Source organism: Cetorhinus maximus, chromosome 6, assembly GCF_964194155.1.
Source record: "Cetorhinus maximus chromosome 6, sCetMax3.hap1.1, whole genome shotgun sequence".
In the NCBI taxonomy this organism is placed as follows: domain Eukaryota; kingdom Metazoa; phylum Chordata; class Chondrichthyes; order Lamniformes; family Cetorhinidae; genus Cetorhinus; species Cetorhinus maximus.
Window position 1 is genome coordinate 9,640,806 of NC_135884.1, and position 18,782 is coordinate 9,659,587.

Consider the following 18,782-nt stretch of genomic DNA (forward strand, 5'->3'; position numbering starts at 1 on the left):
AGAGTCATGCATCCTGGGCACTCATCCCAAGACTATCTCACTATTCACCACAACGTGTGTTCAAAGTATCTCCTCTGTTGCGAGTGGGTCAATGGAAATCCATGATTAGACGATCAAAGTGCTGAAATGAATGGTCAATCAGGGCAGTGAAAGAACGATCAATCAGGGCAGCGAAAGGTTGTCCCATTGATGAACCACTTAGGGGGAGAAAAAAAACGCCTTGGCCAGAATCTATGCTCGACAGTCTCAGGGTTCACCACCCCAAATGATCGTCTGGTAACCTCAATGGGTCTCGCGACCCATGGTTTGGAAATTCCTGGAATAAAGAATGCCTGGCTGTGAAAAAGTGATTTTATTATAAATAAAAACAAAGTGCTGAAAAAACTCATCAGCATCTGTGGAGAGAGAAAACACGAGTTAACTTTTTGAGTCCAATATGACTCTTCTTCAGGACTCTTCTTGCAAAGTGATTTTATTATGCTGTATTCAATAATGGTGTATTGCAAGTATGGGAGATTCCAAGTGTGACATGGGATACATCTCTCTAAGCTAAGAAACTTGAGCACAAAATCCAGGCAGACACTCCACTGCAGTACTGAGGGAGTGCTGCACTGTCGGAGGTGCCATCTTTCAGATGAGGCGTCAAACCATGGCCCGGTCTTCCCTCTCAGGTGGACATAAAAAGGGCGCTATTCCAAGAAGAGCAGGGGTAGTTCTCCCCAGTGCCCCAGCTAATGTTTACTCCTCAATCAAATTTGCGGCTGCATTTCCTACAATAATGACTACACTTCAAAAAAATGTTTCATTGGATGGAATGCCCTGAGGGTTTGAATGATGATATAAATGCAAGTTCTTCTTTCCAACCTTGCAGTCCAATCATCTGGTAGATCAATTGAGGTACACTGTCCACTTTGATGCAGTTTATTCATTTCTTTAAATAGCTGGGTTCTGCTGCTGGTTGGTATTTGCTTCAACATTGCCAGGAAAAAACATACCTATCACTAGAAAACAGCTTCCCTGAACTCGACCTGTACAGATAATAAATAGGAAAGGTTGGAGTGTATTTCAAGGATGAACCTTCTCTCAAGATTCAGATAACACTGTTAAATGGCTCAAGCTTCACTGGCCCAGTTTATAATGTCACTTGAGCTGTCTTGTAACACACTCCAGCCTGGAAGTAATCCAACATAAACTGTGACATTCCTGACATAACTGAAAAGTCTGACTATCCACTAGCAGATCTCCAATGGTGCTGCAAGCGAGGACTCAAGTATTGTCCAGTTTAACAGAACCAGTGGTCAGCACCAAGTGGAGCCACAGTTTAATGCAGGTTGGGAGGTAATACGACAGGCAAAGCAAAGCCTTAAGGAAGCTCAGAAGATGCTGGGCTGCAAGAGTGGGACAAAGTCACAGGGGCCAGGGGAATATTCTTCATATTTAAAAAAATTAGCAAGACCTAATATTCTCTCCAGGAATGGAAAACGAGAGTCGGGACTTTTATTGGGTGCGGGAGCTGCCTCCGGGAGGAAACAGTCACTCGCTGGGATTTTCAAGGGGGCATCCCCTTAATTAGCATGGAGACAGATTTTCTGTCCAATTAACAGTGGTAGCCTTTTGAAGGAAGAGGGCAAGGGCTTCCAGCTTGAGGGGAGGAGCAGGCTATGATAACAGGTGGGTAACAGAGAAGATGCTTCAACATGGAGGTACCTTCTCACCAACATTTTTAAAACTTTAAAAATGGTTCTTACAGCTAGGTCAGCTCTGTGCAGGCAGGGAGGAGCTGAGCTCTTATACAGGAAAGATCTGGCTGCTCTCGCACCCAGGCAGGAAGAGAGGGCTTTTAGGCCCACCTGGAGCACTGCCCCCACCACTGCACCTAAACCAGCCCCCAAAAGAGTGGAAAATTGGAGGCCAACTGGAAATTTGGATTCCTTTAGTTGGATTTAACCAGACTTTTAAAGAGCCTAAGCAACTACCAGCACCAGTATTTTCAGGCCCTGTCTTTCTCTGTTCCCTACTATGGCCAGAAAATCCTGCCCATAGCATCAGGGCCAGAGGCCCAAGGAAACCGAGCAAGAACAGCAAGGGGATAAAAGTGTGGCGGCAGAGCAGTGAAAGTGAGAACAAAGCGAGACCAACGGCAACATTTTCATCCTGAGTGTCGTTCTACAATGAATGCTTTGATCCTCTACTCGATTTATTTATCGATGTAGAAATGCAGGATGCCTCAATGAAGTGGAATACAAACACACCATCATGCAATCCCACAAGGTGATTTTGTGATTGAATGTATTTGCTTACCTCTGTTTCTGGTCTAGGAATAAAGACTGGTGGCTTTAGTTTCAGGGTCAGATCACGGAAGTCCCACTCCTCGATCACATACTGCACAGGCATGCTAGGAAAGAAAAGAGAACATGCTGCAAAATAAACCATTTAGAAAGTTGCTAAAATATTGTTTCACTATAAACACAAGGAATCTCCACAGTGGCCTGTGTTTGACCAGAAGTGTAACACTGCACCTCTGGTGTATCAATGCCCTGCACTAAAACAGAGTTCAGCTGTCTCCATTTCACATGTGCACACCCTGATTTCACCAGAATTATCCTTCGAAGATGTGATGAAGCTTCCACACAGTGAAGGAAGTAAAACCTGCTCGGTGAATCCTAACAGGTTACCCGGGTACTGGTCAGTCACTGGATATGAAGTGACATTAGATGAGGCTTGGTGCCAGCTATCTTGCCAGTAACATCAGGTTTTAGAGTAGCGTGTTTGAGCTTAAAGACAGCAAAAAACGAATTACTTCTAAAAAAAAAATGACAAGGATAAAGGAACTGTAAAAATATTTTTAAAGTATCATACTGTTGAAGGCGCTTAGAACACAAATTCCAGATCATCTGCCTCTGCTCTGTAGTAAGTGGACGAGATAGGACCTCCTCTGCAAGACTGTGAACCTGCAAAAAGCAGAGGAAAAAACAATCATTAAAAAGTGAACATGATTGCTGAATAAAGATGAACCCCACTGTTCTCGCTGTGCTCATTCACCACATTGATACACAATGGAAAGAAATAGCGCTGAGTGAATTCATTTCAATATTGTGGAAATATATTTACAGAATCAAAGAATAACACAGAACAGAAGGAAGCTATTCAGCTCATTGTGTTTATACTGGCTCTTTGAAGAGGCTATCCAATTAGTTTTGCTTCCCTGTCCTTTTCCCATAGCTCAACAAATGTTTTCTCCTTCATGTGTTTATCCAGCTCCCTTTTGAAAGCAGCACAATATACCCAGGACTCACTGTCTGCGAGGGTGGTGGGAGAGGAGTGATCAATTATTTCAAAAGGAAATTAGATGGGCACTTGAGAGAAATAAGCTTGCAGAGCTTTGGGGATGGAGCAATGGTGTTATTGTTGTGTTAATTATATTGTTAAAATACACAGATGAAGGGCTTTGTTTAATTTGGTACCTAGAGTACAGTAAACTTTGTGTTATCCGGCACTGTACCAACCAGAATTCTTTACTAATCAGAATTTCTAATGTTCCTCTAATGTAAACCGTAATTTTACCAAACAGAAGCAATTACAAAGTTATTTGGAACCTATATCTGTACACCATATTATTTTATACTTTAATTTATGTCTTATGTACTGTTGAAGATTAGAAGTAAAAAGAATGCTGTTCTTTACTTCCCAAGTACTTGCATTTAAGTTCATGCTACAAGTAATTGGTAAATGGAACTCTCTGTTAACTGTGAATGCTGCATTATAAAGATTTTACTGTACTCATAAAAAGCCACTGCTGGGACACTGGGGTGGGAATTGGAAGCAGACAGATGCAATGCTGATGCTTGGGTAGCCTAGGGTCTCCATAAATTGCACCCTGCAGAGGGCACTCCAGTTTCACTGCGGAGCAATAAGGCAACATGGGAGGCAGCAGTTACCAGTGACAAACCCAGCTTGACTGGTGTCAAGAATAGTTACTGTGGGCCTGGGATCAAAGACAAAGGTGCACCAAGTTCTCATCAGAGAGTTGCTCTACACTGACAATGCTGCGCTAACATTCCACACTGAGGAACAACTGCAGTGGCAAATGGATAGACTCTCACGCCTGTAAAAGGTTTGATTTGGCCATCAGCATCAGGAAGAAAGATGTCGTGATCCAGAATGTTGCCATTTATCAGCACTGACAATGTGACACTGGAGGTTGTTGGGAGCTTCACATATCTAGGGGATTCTGAGGGGGGACGACAGGGTAGATGCTGAGAGGATGTTTCCCCTTGTGGGAGAATCTAGAACTGGGGGCGGGCACTGTTTAAAATAAAGGGTTACCCATTTAAAACTAAGATGGGGAGAAATGTCTTCTCTCAGGGGTCGCTGGTCTTTGGAATTCTCTACCCCAGAAAGCAGCGGGGTCTGGGTCATTGAATATACTCAAGGTTGAGTTGGACAGGTTTTTGATCGATAAGGGAGTCAAGGGTTATGGGGGGCAGACGGGAAAGTGGAGTAAAGGCCACAATCAGATCAGCCATGATGTCACTGAATGACGGAGCAGGCTCGATGGGCCGAATGGTCTACTCTTGCCCCTATTCCTCATGATCTACTCTTGCCCCTATTCCTCATGATCTAATTGAACAGTGGAACAGGCTTGAGGGGCTGAATGGCCTACTACTGATCCTAAAAGTCCCTCACAATTTTGAGCACCTCTTTATGGGTCATCTTTACATTCTTTTTATATCCTTCAATCCCCTCAACATTTGTCATATAACATACACAAGGTTTTTATTCCCTTTAAGGCAAGTAGCTAATTACATCACACTTAAAAGCACTTCAATAGGCACAAGCTTCTATAAGCTGCCTAACCTAGAGCTGAATTTCATGATACTTAACAGTTTTTCCTCCAAGCACATGGGATATTATATATTCACTTGAATGCTGTGGCTCTGATATTCCCTTCTGTTCAAATATCCTTTGCCAGTGGGTCACACAGTTAGCTCCCGTCATAGTCTCATGCATAAATTGGCCAAGATTCCTGGAGGGAGCAGTTAAAGAGGCAGCCCCACGAAATGTAGTGTGTTCACTTCTGCTGTGGCAATGTGACTGTGCTCTGAAACATGAGGCTAAGCACACGCAGCGTCCTGAGAAAACCTTCCACCGCATCTCGTCTGCTCCACGTTCCTTCCTACTCTCCCACTGCCCTGGCGTACTTTAACAGGTGTCTTCACGAAACTAATCTTTCTTGAATCATTAAATGTGCTGCTGCTGGGAGAACCTCGCCTTGCGTCAGGTGCTCGTATCAATGGTTTGTATTGTGGGTTTGATCTGCTGTGCTCCTAAAATCCACAATTTCAGTCCATAGTCACTGTAGACGGAGCTCTAATAATAATATCCCGTTTAAGCATTGCAGTCAACCAGACCAATTCAAGTGTTGGGATATCTGTGAAAACAGAAATAATATCAGACAATTTAAACAAACTCTATATTGTTTTAAAAAAATCATTGTAGTTCAAATTTCCTTGTGCATCACAAGTACCCAAACTACAGGATCTTGTATAATTGCTGCTTCCCGATCCTGTAATACACTAGAAGAAAAGTGATTTAACTAATGCCTCAGATATACATTAGAATGGGATAGTGAGCCACTCACTTACATAGTAGAGCACAGCTTATAGTGGCTTTACAATGCTTCACAGTACAATACTCACTGGTTTACCACAACTTAACATTCTGGAACTTGTTTTTCTTTAAATTAGCATCACCGTTCTTTGCTCTTTTTTAAGTCTCCTAATGCTACACACAATCCCCCAGCCAGGTGGCCAGGTTACCTACTCCTGGTCTTGGCCAGTGCCATTTTATGATTAGATGCTGGGACGTGTACAAGAGCAGGCTGTGTGAAACGCCCTTCATTGCACCGCCCATCCCCACCTGCTGCTAAAATCCTCGTCCATGTCTTTGTTAGCTCTAGGCTTGGAGGATTCCAATGCTCTTTTTTTTTACATTCTTTCACGGGGTGTGAGCTTCGCTGGCAAGGCCAGCATTTATTGCCCATCCTTAACTGCTCTCAAGGAGGCGCTGGTGAGCCTCCTTCTTGAACTGCTGCAGTCCATGTGGTGTGGGTACACCCACAGTGCTATTAGCAAGGGAGTTCCAGGATTTTGACCCAGTGACAGTGAAGGAATGGTGATATATTTCCAAGTCAGGATGGTGAATGGCTTGGATGAGAACTTGCAGGTGGTGGTGTTCCCATGAATGTGCTGCCTTGCCCTTCTAGGTGGTAGAAATTATAGGTTTGGAAGCTGCTGTCTATGGAGCCTTGGTGAGTTACTGCGGTGCATCTTATAGATGGTACACACTGCTGCCACTGTGCATCGGTGGTGGAAGGAATGTTGAAGGTGGTGGATGGGGTGCCAATTAAGTGGGCTGCTTTGTCCTGGATAGTGTAAAGCTTCATGAGTGTTGTTGGAGCTGCACTCATCCAGGTAAGTGGGGAGTATTCTATCACACTCCTGACTTGTGCCTTGTAGATTGTGGACAGGCTTTGGGCAGTTAGGAGAGAGTTACTTGTTGCAGAATTCCCAGTGTCTGACCTGCTCTTGTAGCCAAGATATTTTTGTGATTGATTCAGTTCAGTTTCTGGGTAATGGTAACCCCCAGGATGTTGATAGTGGGGGATTCAGTGATGGTAATGCCATTGAACGTCAAGGGGAGATTGTTATATTCTCTCTTGTTGGAGGTGGTCATTGCCTAACACATGTGTGGCGTAATGTTACTTGCCACTTATCAGCCCAAGCCTGGATATTGTCCAGGTCTTGCTGCATCTGAGCTGTTGCAAATGGTGCTGAACATTGCGCAATCATCAGCGAACATCCCAACTTCTGACCTTATGATGGAAGGAAGGTCTTTGATGAAGCAGCTGAAGATGGTTGGGCCTAGGACACTACCCTGAGGAACTCCTGCAATGATGTCCTGGAACTGAGATGACTGACCTCCAACAACCACAACCATCTTCCTTTGTGATAGGTATGACTCCAACCAGTAGAGAGATTTCCCCCTGATTCCCATTAACTCCAGTCTTGTTAGGGCTCCTTGATGCCACACTCAGTGAAATGCTGCCTTGATGTCAAGGTAGTGACTCTCACCTCACCTCTTGAGTTCAGCACTTTTGTCCACGTTTGCAACAAGAGGGCAGGAGCTGAGTGGCCCTGGAGGAACCCAAACTGAGTGTCATTGAGCAGGTTATTGCTGTGCCGCCTGATGACCTCTTCCATCACTTTGCTGATGATCGAGAGTAGATAGATGGGGTGGTAATTGGCCTGGTTGGATTTGTCCTGCTTTTTGTGGACAGGACATACCTGGGCAATTTCCTGCATTGCCAGGTAGATGCCAGTGTTGGAGCTGCACTAGAACAGCTTTGCTAGGGACATGGCTAATTCTGGAGCATAAGTCTTCAGTACTCTTGCTGAAATGTTGTCAGGGCCCACAGTATTCAATGCATCAGTGGAGTGCATCAAATTGGCTGAAGACCGTCATCTGTGATGCTGGAGGCCTCAGGAGGCTGAAATGGACCATCTACTAGGCAATTCTGGTTGAAGATAATAACAAGTGCTTCAGCATTGGACTCCTGGGCCAACTCCCCATCTTCCAGCAGCCATAAGCCCGAACTGATCCAAAAACTCAGCTGCCTGTATCCTAATTCACACCCTGTGCTCACTAAACTACATTAATTCTCGGGCCCACAATTCCTCAATTTTAAAACTCTCATCCTCGTGTTCAAATCCCTCTATGGCCTCGACCCTTCCAACTCCCTCTGGCCCTAATACCCTCTGAGATCTCTACACTTTTCCAATTCTAACCTCTTGTGCATTCCTGATTTTATTGCTCCATGCCTACAGTTACCGGGGCCCCTGGTTCTGTAATTCCCTCCCTGTGTCTCTCTACCTCTCTCCTCCTTTGAAATGCTCCTTCAAAGCTACTTTTTTCACCACCTGTTCTAATATCTCGTTACGTGGCTCAGCGTCAAACTTTGTTTGATAACGCTCCTGTGAAGTGCTTTTGGATGCTTTCCCATGTCTAAAGCACCATATAAATTAAAGTTGTTGTTGTAACTCTCCTGTCTGTTGCTGAGCAAAGCTCCCCACCACCCTTACCCCCAAATGGCTCCCAATGTTTTCCAACAAAGTCTACGGTCAACATGTCAGACACCTTGTTGTGCAGTTAATATAATCAAAGGTCTTAATGATCTGGCTATTCTCATTTTATGTGCATAGCTTTGGGGTGACAACATCGGGCTTCCTTCATAATTTGTCAGCTCCACATAGGAATCTCACCTAATACTTGTTATCCCAGTATATTCTGTTGTGTGCTCTCGCTGATTCCAGATTATATCAACTCATGTTGCTAATGTCAGTAGGCACAGATGATGTGGCTCTCCTGACATCTGAAATCAGTTTTCACTAAAAGATGAAGGGGTTAGGAATTTTCACTGCTACTGACTTTAGATGGTTTCTGTGTCATCCAATCAATCCAAAATGGCAGGAGGTAAGTTGAAAATCTATCCTGAATTGTCAAATAAAGCCATTTAATGCATTCACACACAGGGAGATCCATGTTATCTCAAAAATAAAGTAGCTGCATATAGCATTAAAGAAAACAGACTTTCAGACAAGTGAACAGGGCACTCAATAGAGATCATAACTCCATCATGCTGTGTTAACTCAACTTGACTACAATTATAGAGGTCTTCCTTGAAGCTTTTCCCTGCCTGCTTGATGCTCTGTAACTACAAAGCTGAACAAAGAAATCTTTTTATTATGAGCTTCCATCTCAATGAGGCGGCTTCAGGCCAATCCACATCTAACAATCTGCTCTGAAAACTCTGCTCACATTTTGACAGTTGTCACAAATTGCACCCACAGCAGCTGAGACAATCCACAAAATTCCAAAACAACTGACAACATTCAATAAAAAAGTTAATTCACCCGATCTCCCAATGTTAACAGATCCTTTGAAAAAAATCAGGGATCTGGATCTGCAACTTTTCCAAAAACCAATCAGTTCTTCCTTGGGCCATATCATATCTGTGTACCCATCTCCAGTGGTGAAGATAATAAGACAGAAGCCAGACATGGCCCAGAAAGTTCTTATGTGAAAAATAAAAAGATCTCAGAAGTTTACATTGGGCTGAACATTAAATAAACACAGATACACCTGAGACTCCAAGAAACCATCAGCTCATTTTATAATTTTACTGCTTGTCTCAAGAGAAAGTAACAGCTAATAGGTTGAGTGGCAGGATTAGATTAAATTTGGTTTTTGAAGGCTCTCATCCCAGCTTTAGTGATCTGCACAAGTCATACCGACAACCTCTAGTGCCAGTGAGGAAAAGCTTGTAAAATGCTGACAAAATGTGGTAAAAAATGCAGGGACACTCAGCATGGCATGCAACATCTGTGGAAAGAGAAACTGAGCTAATGTTTAAAGTCGATAGCCTTACTGTTAACTGTTTCTCTGTCTCAAAAATAACCACAACAACAATGTACACTTATATAGCAACTTTATATGGCACAGTAAAATGTCCTAACACAGGAGAGTTATCAAACAAAATTTGACACTAAGCCAAAGAAAGAGATATCAAGGTAGATGACCAAAAGCTTGGTCAAAGAGATAGGTTTTAAGGAGTGTCTTAAAGGAGGAAAGAGTTAGACAGGCAGCAAGGTTTAGGGATGGAGTTCCAGAGTTTAGGGCCCAAGCAAATAAAGGCAGAGCTGCTAATGACGGAGGGATTAAAATCAGGGATGGGCAAGAGGCTAGAACTAGAGGAATGCAGAAATCTTGGAGCGTTGCAGGCTGGTAAAGGCTAGAGATAGGGAACATTGAGGCCATGGAGAATTTTCACACAAGGGTGAGAATTTGAAAACTGAGGTGCTGCTAGACCTGGAGCCAATGTTAGTCCGCTGTGATGGGCAAGCGGGACTTGGTACGAGTTAGGACATTGGCAGCGGAGTTTTGGATGACCTCAAGCTTATGGAAGCTGGCCAGAAGAGCACTAGATGAGGGCTTCAGCAGCTGAGGAGCTGAGGGAGGGCAGAATCAGGCAATGTTAACAGATGTGGAACTAAGTGGTCTTGCTTATGGAGAATCTCTGGGTCAAATACTACAGCAGAGTTGAGAAGAATTTGGTTCAGCTTCATACAGTTTCCAAGGAGAAAGATAGAGTTAATGGCTAGGGAATGAAGTTTGTGGTGAGGACTAAAGTCAAAGCTTTGGTCTTTCCAATATTTAATTTGAGGATGTTTCTGAATATCCAGTACTGGATGTCAGACAAGCAGTGTGACAAATCATAGTCAGTGGAAGGGCTGAGTGACGTGGTGGGAAGGGCTGAGTGAGGTGGTGGGGAGGTAGAGCTGAGTGAGGTGGTGAGGAGGTAAAGCTGGGTGAGGTGGTGGGGAGGGCTGAGTGAGGTGGTGGGGAGGGCTGAGTGAGGTGGTGGGGAGGTAGAGCTGAGTGAGATGGTGAGGAGGTAGAGCTGGGTGAGGTGGTGGGGAGGTAGAGCTGAGTGAGGTGGTGGGGAGGAAGGGCTGAGTGAGGTGGTGGGGAGGAAGGGCTGAGTGAGGTGGTGGGGAGGTAGATCTGAGTGAGGTGGCGGGAAGGGCTGAGTGAGGTGGTGGGGAGGTAGAGCAGAGTGAGATGGTGGGGAGGTAGAGCTGAGTGAGGGGGTGGGAAGGGCTGAGTGAGGTGGTGGGAAGGGCTGAGTGAGGTGGTGGGGAGGTAGAGCTGAGTGAGGGGGTGGGGAGGTAGAGCTGAGTGGGGAGGTAGAGCTGGAGCTGAGTGAGAGGGTGGGGAGGTAGAGCTGAGTGATGGGGTGGGGAGGTAGAACTGGGTGAGGGGGTGGGGAGGTAGAGCTGGGTGAGGGGGGGTAGAGCTGGGTGAGGGGGGGTAGAGCTGGGTGAGGGGGGGTAGAGCTGGGTGAGGGGGGGTAGAGCTGGGTGAGGGGGGGTAGAGCTGGGTGAGGGGGGGTAGAGCTGGGTGAGGGGGGGTAGAGCTGGGTGAGGGGGGGTAGAGCTGGGTGAGGGGGGGTAGAGCTGGGTGAGGGGGGGTAGAGCTGGGTGAGGGGGGGTAGAGCTGGGTGAGGGGGGTAGAGCTGGGTGAGGGGGGGTAGAGCTGGGTGAGGGGGGGTAGAGCTGGGTGAGGGGGGGTAGAGCTGGGTGAGGGGGGGTAGAGCTGGGTGAGGGGGGGTAGAGCTGGGTGAGGGGGGTAGAGCTGGGTGAGGGGGGGTAGAGCTGGGTGAGGGGGGTAGAGCTGGGTGAGGGGGGTAGAGCTGGGTGAGGGGGGTAGAGCTGGGTGAGGGGGGTAGAGCTGGGTGAGGGGGGGTAGAGCTGGGTGAGGGGGGGGTAGAGCTGGGTGAGGGGGGGTAGAGCTGGGTGAGGGGGGGTAGAGCTGGGTGAGGGGGGGTAGAGCTGGGTGAGGGGGGGTAGAGCTGGGTGAGGGGGGGTAGAGCTGGGTGAGGGGGGGTAGAGCTGGGTGAGGGGGGGTAGAGCTGGGTGAGGGGGGGTAGAGCTGGGTGAGGGGGGGTAGAGCTGGGTGAGGGGGGGTAGAGCTGGGTGAGGGGGGGTAGAGCTGGGTGAGGGGGGGTAGAGCTGGGTGAGGGGGGGTAGAGCTGGGTGAGGGGGGGTAGAGCTGGGTGAGGGGGGGTAGAGCTGGGTGAGGGGGGGTAGAGCTGGGTGAGGGGGGGTAGAGCTGGGTGAGGGGGGGTAGAGCTGGGTGAGGGGGGGTAGAGCTGGGTGAGGGGGGGTAGAGCTGGGTGAGGGGGGGTAGAGCTGGGTGAGGGGGGGTAGAGCTGGGTGAGGGGGGGTAGAGCTGGGTGAGGGGGGGTAGAGCTGGGTGAGGGGGGGTAGAGCTGGGTGAGGGGGGGTAGAGCTGGGTGAGGGGGGGTAGAGCTGGGTGAGGGGGGGTAGAGCTGGGTGAGGGGGGGTAGAGCTGGGTGAGGGGGGGTAGAGCTGGGTGAGGGGGGGTAGAGCTGGGTGAGGGGGGGTAGAGCTGGGTGAGGGGGGGTAGAGCTGGGTGAGGGGGGGTAGAGCTGGGTGAGGGGGGGTAGAGCTGGGTGAGGGGGGGTAGAGCTGGGTGAGGGGGGGTAGAGCTGGGTGAGGGGGGGTAGAGCTGGGTGAGGGGGGGTAGAGCTGGGTGAGGGGGGGTAGAGCTGGGTGAGGGGGGGTAGAGCTGGGTGAGGGGGGGTAGAGCTGGGTGAGGGGGGGTAGAGCTGGGTGAGGGGGGGTAGAGCTGGGTGAGGGGGGGTAGAGCTGGGTGAGGGGGGGTAGAGCTGGGTGAGGGGGGGTAGAGCTGGGTGAGGGGGGGTAGAGCTGGGTGAGGGGGGGTAGAGCTGGGTGAGGGGGGGTAGAGCTGGGTGAGGGGGGGTAGAGCTGGGTGAGGGGGGGTAGAGCTGGGTGAGGGGGGGTAGAGCTGGGTGAGGGGGGGTAGAGCTGGGTGAGGGGGGGTAGAGCTGGGTAGGGGGGGTAGAGCTGGGTGAGGGGGGGTAGAGCTGGGTGAGGGGGGTAGAGCTGGGTGAGGGGGGGTAGAGCTGGGTGAGGGGGGGTAGAGCTGGGTGAGGGGGGTAGAGCTGGGTGAGGGGGGGTAGAGCTGGGTGAGGGGGGGTAGAGCTGGGTGAGGGGGGGTAGAGCTGGGTGAGGGGGGGTAGAGCTGGGTGAGGGGGGGTAGAGCTGGGTGAGGGGGGGTAGAGCTGGGTGAGGGGGGGTAGAGCTGGGTGAGGGGGGGTAGAGCTGGGTGAGGGGGGGTAGAGCTGGGTGAGGGGGGGTAGAGCTGGGTGAGGGGGGGTAGAGCTGGGTGAGGGGGGGTAGAGCTGGGTGAGGGGGGGTAGAGCTGGGTGAGGGGGGGTAGAGCTGGGTGAGGGGGGGTAGAGCTGGGTGAGGGGGGGTAGAGCTGGGTGAGGGGGGGTAGAGCTGGGTGAGGGGGGGTAGAGCTGGGTGAGGGGGGTAGAGCTGGGTGAGGGGGGGTAGAGCTGGGTGAGGGGGGGTAGAGCTGGGTGAGGGGGGTAGAGCTGGGTGAGGGGGGGTAGAGCTGGGTGAGGGGGGTAGAGCTGGGTGAGGGGGGGTAGAGCTGGGTGAGGGGGGGTAGAGCTGGGTGAGGGGGGGTAGAGCTGGGTGAGGGGGGGTAGAGCTGGGTGAGGGGGGGTAGAGCTGGGTGAGGGGGGGTAGAGCTGGGTGAGGGGGGGTAGAGCTGGGTGAGGGGGGTAGAGCTGGGTGAGGGGGGGTAGAGCTGGGTGAGGGGGGTAGAGCTGGGTGAGGGGGGTAGAGCTGGGTGAGGGGGGTAGAGCTGGGTGAGGGGGGTAGAGCTGGGTGAGGGGGGTAGAGCTGGGTGAGGGGGGGTAGAGCTGGGTGAGGGGGGGTAGAGCTGGGTGAGGGGGGTAGAGCTGGGTGAGGGGGGGTAGAGCTGGGTGAGGGGGGGTAGAGCTGGGTGAGGGGGGTAGAGCTGGGTGAGGAGGGGGGAGGTAGAGCTGGGTGAGGAGGGGGGAGGTAGAGCTGGATGAGGAGGGGGGAGGTAGAGCTGGGTGAGGGGGAGGGGAGGTAGAGCTGGGTGAGGGGGGAGGTACAGCTGAGTGAGGGGGGTAGAGCTGGGTGAGGGGGGGTAGAGCTGGGTGAGGGGGGGTAGAGCTGGGTGAGGGGGGGGTAGAGCTGGGTGAGGGGGGGAGGTAGAGCTGGGTGAGGGGGGGGGTAGAGCTGGGTGAGGGGAGGGGTAGAGCTGGGTGAGGGGAGGGGTAGAGCTGGGTGAGGGGAGGGGTAGAGCTGGGTGAGGGGAGGGGTAGAGCTGGGTGAGGGGAGGGGTAGAGCTGGGTGAGGGGAGGGGTAGAGCTGGGTGAGGGGGGGGAGGTAGAGCTGGGTGAAGGGGGGGTAGAGCTGGGTGAAGGGGGGGTAGAGCTGGGTGAAGGGGGGGTAGAGCTGGGTGAAGGGGGGGTAGAGCTGGGTGAGGGGGGAGGTAGAGCTGGGTGAGGGGGGAGGTAGAGCTGGGTGAGGGGGGGGTAGAGCTGGGTGAGGAGGGGGGTAGAGCTGGGTGAGGGGGGGGTAGAGCTGGGTGAGGGGGGGGTAGAGCTGGGTGAGGGGGGGTAGAGCAAGGTGAGAGGGGGAGGTAGAGCTGGGTGAGGGGGGAGGTAGAGCTGGGTTGGGGGGGGAGGTAGAGCTGGGTGAGGAGGTAGAGCTGGGTGAGGGGGGGGAGGTAGAGCTGGGTGAGGGGGGGGAGGTACAGCAAGGTGAGGGGGGGGAGTTAGAGCAAGGTGAGGGGGGGGAGGTAGAGCAAGGTGAGGGGGGGGAGGTAGAGCAAGGTGAGGGGGGGGAGGTAGAGCAAGGTGAGGGGGGGGAGGTAGAGCAAGGTGAGGGGGGGAGGTAGGGCTGGGTGAGGGGGGGGGAGGTAGAGCTGGGTGAGGGGGGGAGGTAGAGCTGGGTGAGGGGGGGAGGTAGAGCTGGGTGAGGGGGGGAGGTAGAGCTGGGTGAGGGGGAGGTAGAGCTGGGTGAGGGGGGAGGTAGAGCTGGGTGAGGGGGGGAGGTAGAGCTGGGTGAGGGGGGGAGGTAGAGCTGGCTGAGGGGGGGAGGTAGAGCTGGGTGAGGGGGGGAGGTAGAGCTGGGTGAGGGGGGGAGGTAGAGCTGGGTGAGGGGGGGAGGTAGAGCTGGGTGAGGGGGGGAGGTAGAGCTGGGTGAGGGGGGGAGGTAGAGCTGGGTGAGGGGGGGGAGGTAGAGCTGGGTGAGGGGGGGGAGGTAGAGCTGGGTGAGGGGGGGAGGTAGAGCTGGGTGAGGGGGGGAGGTAGAGCTGGGTGAGGGGGGGAGGTAGAGCTGGGTGAGGGGGGGAGGTAGAGCTGGGTGAGGGGGGGAGGTAGAGCTGGGTGAGGGGGGGAGGTAGAGCTGGGTGAGGGGGGGAGGTAGAGCTGGGTGGGGGGGGAGGTAGAGCTGGGTGAGGGGGGGAGGTAGAGCTGGGTGAGGGGGGGAGGTAGAGCTGGGTGAGGGGGGGAGGTAGAGCTGGGTGAGGGGGGGAGGTAGAGCTGGGTGAGGGGGGGAGGTAGAGCTGGGTGAGGGGGGGAGGTAGAGCTGGGTGAGGGGGGGAGGTAGAGCTGGGTGAGGGGGGGAGGTAGAGCTGGGTGAGGGGGGGAGATAGAGCTGGGTGAGAGGGGTAGAGCTGGGTGAAGGGGGGAGGTAGAGCTGGGTGAGAGGGGTAGAGCTGGGTGAGGGGGGGAGGTAGAGCTGGGTGAGGGGGGGAGGTAGAGCTGGGTGAGGGGGGGAGGTAGAGCTGGGTGAGGGGGGGAGGTAGAGCTGGGTGAGGGGGGGAGGTAGAGCTGGGTGAGGGGGGGAGGTAGAGCTGGGTGAGGGGGGGAGGTAGAGCTGGGTGAGGGGGGGAGGTAGAGCTGGGTGAGGGGGGGAGGTAGAGCTGGGTGAGGGGGGGAGGTAGAGCTGGGTGAGGGGGGGAGGTAGAGCTGGGTGAGGGGGGGAGGTAGAGCTGGGTGAGGGGGGGAGGTAGAGCTGGGTGAGGGGGGGAGGTAGAGCTGGGTGAGGGGGGGAGGTAGAGCTGGGTGAGGGGGGGAGGTAGAGCTGGGTGAGGGGGGGAGGTAGAGCTGGGTGAGGGGGGGAGGTAGAGCTGGGTGAGGGGGGGAGGTAGAGCTGGGTGAGGGGGGGAGGTAGAGCTGGGTGAGGGGGGGAGGTAGAGCTGGGTGAGGGGGGGAGGTAGAGCTGGGTGAGGGGGGGAGGTAGAGCTGGGTGAGGGGGGGAGGTAGGGCTGGGTGAGGGGGGTAGGGCTGGGTGAGGGGGGTAGGGCTGGGTGAGGGGGGTAGGGCTGGGTGAGGGGGGTAGGGCTGGGTGAGGGGGGTAGAGCTGGGTGAGGGGTGGGTAGAGCTGGGTGAGGGGGGTAGAGCTGGGTGAGGGGGGGAGGTAGAGCTGGGTGAGGGGGGGAGGTAGAGCTGGGTGAGGGGTGGAGGTAGATCTGTGTGGGGGGGGGGTAGAGCTGGGTGAGGGGGGGTAGAGCTGGGTGAGGGGGGGTAGAGCTGGGTGAGGGGGTGCGGAGGTAGAGCTGAGTGAGGGGGTGCGGAGGTAGAGCTGGGTGAGGGGGGAGGTAGCTGGGTTAGGGGGGGGAGGTAGAGCTGGGTGAGGAGGGGGAGGTAGAGCTGGGTGAGGGGGGGAGGTAGAGCTGGGTGAGTGGGGGAGGTAGAGCTGGGTGAGGGGGGCGAGGTAGAGCTGGGTGAGGGGGGGAGGTAGCTGGGTTAGGGGGGGGAGGTAGAGCTGGGTGAGGAGGGGGAGGTAGAGCTGGGTGAGGGGGGGAGGTAGAGCTGGGTGAGTGGGGGAGGTAGAGCAAGGTGAGGGGGGGGAGGTAGAGCAAGGTGAGGGGGGGGAGGTAGAGCTGGCTGAGGGGGGGTAGAGCTGGGTGGGGGGGGTAGAGCTGGGTGGGGGGGGTAGAGCTGGGTGGGGGAGGTAGAGCTGAGTGAGGGGGGTAGAGCTGGGTGAGGGAGGGAGGTAGAGCTGGCTGAGGGGGGGAGGTAGAATTGGGTGAGGCGTTGAGGTAGAGCTGGGTGAGGGGGGGAGGTAGAGCTGGCTGAGGGGGGGGTAGAGCTGGGTGAGGGGGGAGGTAGAGCTGGGTGAGGGGGGTAGAGCTGGGTGAGGGGGGAGGTAGAGCTGGGTTGGGGGGGGGGAGGTAGAGCTGGGTGAGGAGGTGGGGAGGTAGAGCTGGGTGAGGAGGGGGAGATAGAGCTGGGTGGGGGAGTTAGAGCTGGGTGAGGGGGGGGTAGAGCTGGGTGGGGGGGGTAGAGCTGGGTGGGGGGGGTAGAGCTGGGTGGGGGTGGTAGAGCTGGGTGAGGAGGGGGAGATAGAGCTGGGTGGGGGAGTTAGAGCTGGGTGAGGGGGGGGTAGAGCTGGGTGGGGGGGGTAGAGCTGGGTGGGGGGGGTAGAGCTGGGTGGGGGTGGTAGAGCTGGGTGAGGGGGGGAGGTAGAGCTGGGTGAGGGGGGGAGGTAGAGCTGCGTGAGGGGGGGAGGTAGAGCTGGGTGAAGGGGGGGGTGGGGCTGGGTGAGGGGGGGGTGTCTCTAATACATATGGAGAGGATTTTGGATGGTATCTGCACAGATGCTGCCTGACTTCCCGAGTATGATCAGCAGTTTGAGTTCCTATTCCAGGTTTCCAATATCCGCGGTGTTTTTGCTCTTGTTCAGTTACCGGTTGAGTTTGACGGACAATCGGCACCTGCACAACCCGAATCCCAATGCGCCGGCCCCGGGGCCCGGGCATGGAGAGAAGCACATCTCCTGCCATCAGTGAGCACCTTGCCAGAGGGAGGGGGAGGTGAAGTTCGGGGATAGGGAGGGAGGTGGAGGTGGAGGAGGAGAGGAAGTGAGGGATTAATCAAATCGCGAAAATAAAGTTCTGGAATCCCACCTGTCAGGTCAGTCGGTGGAACAAAATGGCGGCGCAATAGCGTGGGCCCCGCCCCCGGTCCTCGTGCCGGCTCCCTCTACCAGTCCCCGCCCCCACCCGCACCCGCCCCACCCAGTCCCCGCCCCTAACGCACCCGCCCCTCCCAGTCCCCGCCCCCTCACGCACCCGCCCCCCTCCCAGTCCTCGCCCCCTTCCGCACCCGCCCCCTTCCCAGTCCCCGCCCCCTCTCGCAGCCTCCCCCCCCACCCATTCCCCACCCCCTCACCCATTCCTCGCCCCCTCCCGCACCCGCCCCTCACCCAGTCCCCGCCCCCTCCCAACCCCCTCCCAACCCCCTCCCCCTCTCGCACCCGCCCCCTCCCAGTCCCCGCCCCCTCCCACAGTCCCCGCCCCCTCTCAGTCCCCGCCCCCCGCAGTCCCCGCCACCCCTCTCGCTTTCCCCCCCTCCCCCCTCTCGCAGTCCTCTTCCCCATTCCGTTGGCTCGGCTCCCGCACTCTGGCCCCGCCCCCTCTTCCCTTGGCTTAGTCCCCTGTCCCCCGGGCTCCGCCTCTGTCCCTTGGCCCCGCCCCCTCCCCTTTGACCCCGCCCCCTCGCTCTGGTGTGTGTGTGTGTGTGTGTCTCTGAAGCTGGTCCGGCTGAGAATCGGGACTCGCGCCGCGGGGTCCGCTGGACAAACCCAAGCCCGGTAAATTCAGTGTTGGCAGCCTGGGACCGAAATTCTGCTTTTTTAAACCTTTAGTCTTTTTGTCTCTGCTAGCTTAGTGTTGCTAAATAGTCTTTACAGCACAGAAGCTGCACCTTCAGCCCAACAGGCCTGTGCTGGATTGAACAGTCCAGATAGTCCCACCCTCTCCACATTCCCCCAGCCTCACCTCAGCCACTCTCTCTGCTGGAGATCCCCCCACTTCAACCACTGTCTGGGAAAGAGGCTTCTCCTGGGCACCCTATTGGGCACCTTTGATCTCACCCATGTTTCAAAACCAAGGGTTTCATTCCACATTTCTGTCATTGTTGGTAAATGATGGGTATTTCTAAAATAAAAAAACCAGAAAGTGCTGGAAAAAAAAAACCTCAGCAGGCCTGGCAGCATCTGTGGAGAGAGAAACTAGAGTTGATGTTTCCAGTCCGAATGACTCTCCTTCGGAAGCTCTGCTCTTCTCTTCAATAGGTACTTCTGTTTTGGACTGCGCTTTCCTGAAGTGCAACCTTTTGTTTGCCTTGTTACAAAGAGCTGCCACCTGTACCGGGTGAGCCGCTGAGACGAACACCAGCACAGATGCATTTTGAGCGAAGCTAGATAAACAGGTGAGAGAGAATAGAAAGATAAGCTGATAGGATGAGGATGGGATGAACAGTTGTGGAAGGAGACTCTAAA

At 54.0% G+C, this 18,782-nt stretch overlaps 1 protein-coding gene across 4 annotated transcripts in view; it reads right to left on the bottom strand.

The window, feature by feature from the left end:
• hemk1 (HemK methyltransferase family member 1) overlaps nt 1-17,481 on the bottom strand; it is a 118,207-nt gene extending 100,726 nt beyond the window's left edge. For 3 of the 4 annotated variants that reach the window (XM_078543156.1, XM_078543155.1, XM_078543154.1), the window contains exons 1-4: nt 17,407-17,481; nt 4,885-5,431; nt 2,860-2,951; nt 2,302-2,395 (exon numbers count right to left, since the gene is read on the bottom strand). In XM_078543156.1, coding sequence (XP_078399282.1) covers nt 2,302-2,395; nt 2,860-2,951; nt 4,885-5,154 — 456 coding nt within the window. In that variant the 5' untranslated portion in view covers nt 5,155-5,431; nt 17,407-17,481. Of the gene's footprint in view, nt 1-2,301; nt 2,396-2,859; nt 2,952-4,884; nt 5,432-17,406 lie in introns of those variants that run through there. The other variant, XM_078543157.1, reaches the window with a different exon arrangement.
• Between the last annotated feature and the right edge of the window lie 1,301 nt (nt 17,482-18,782).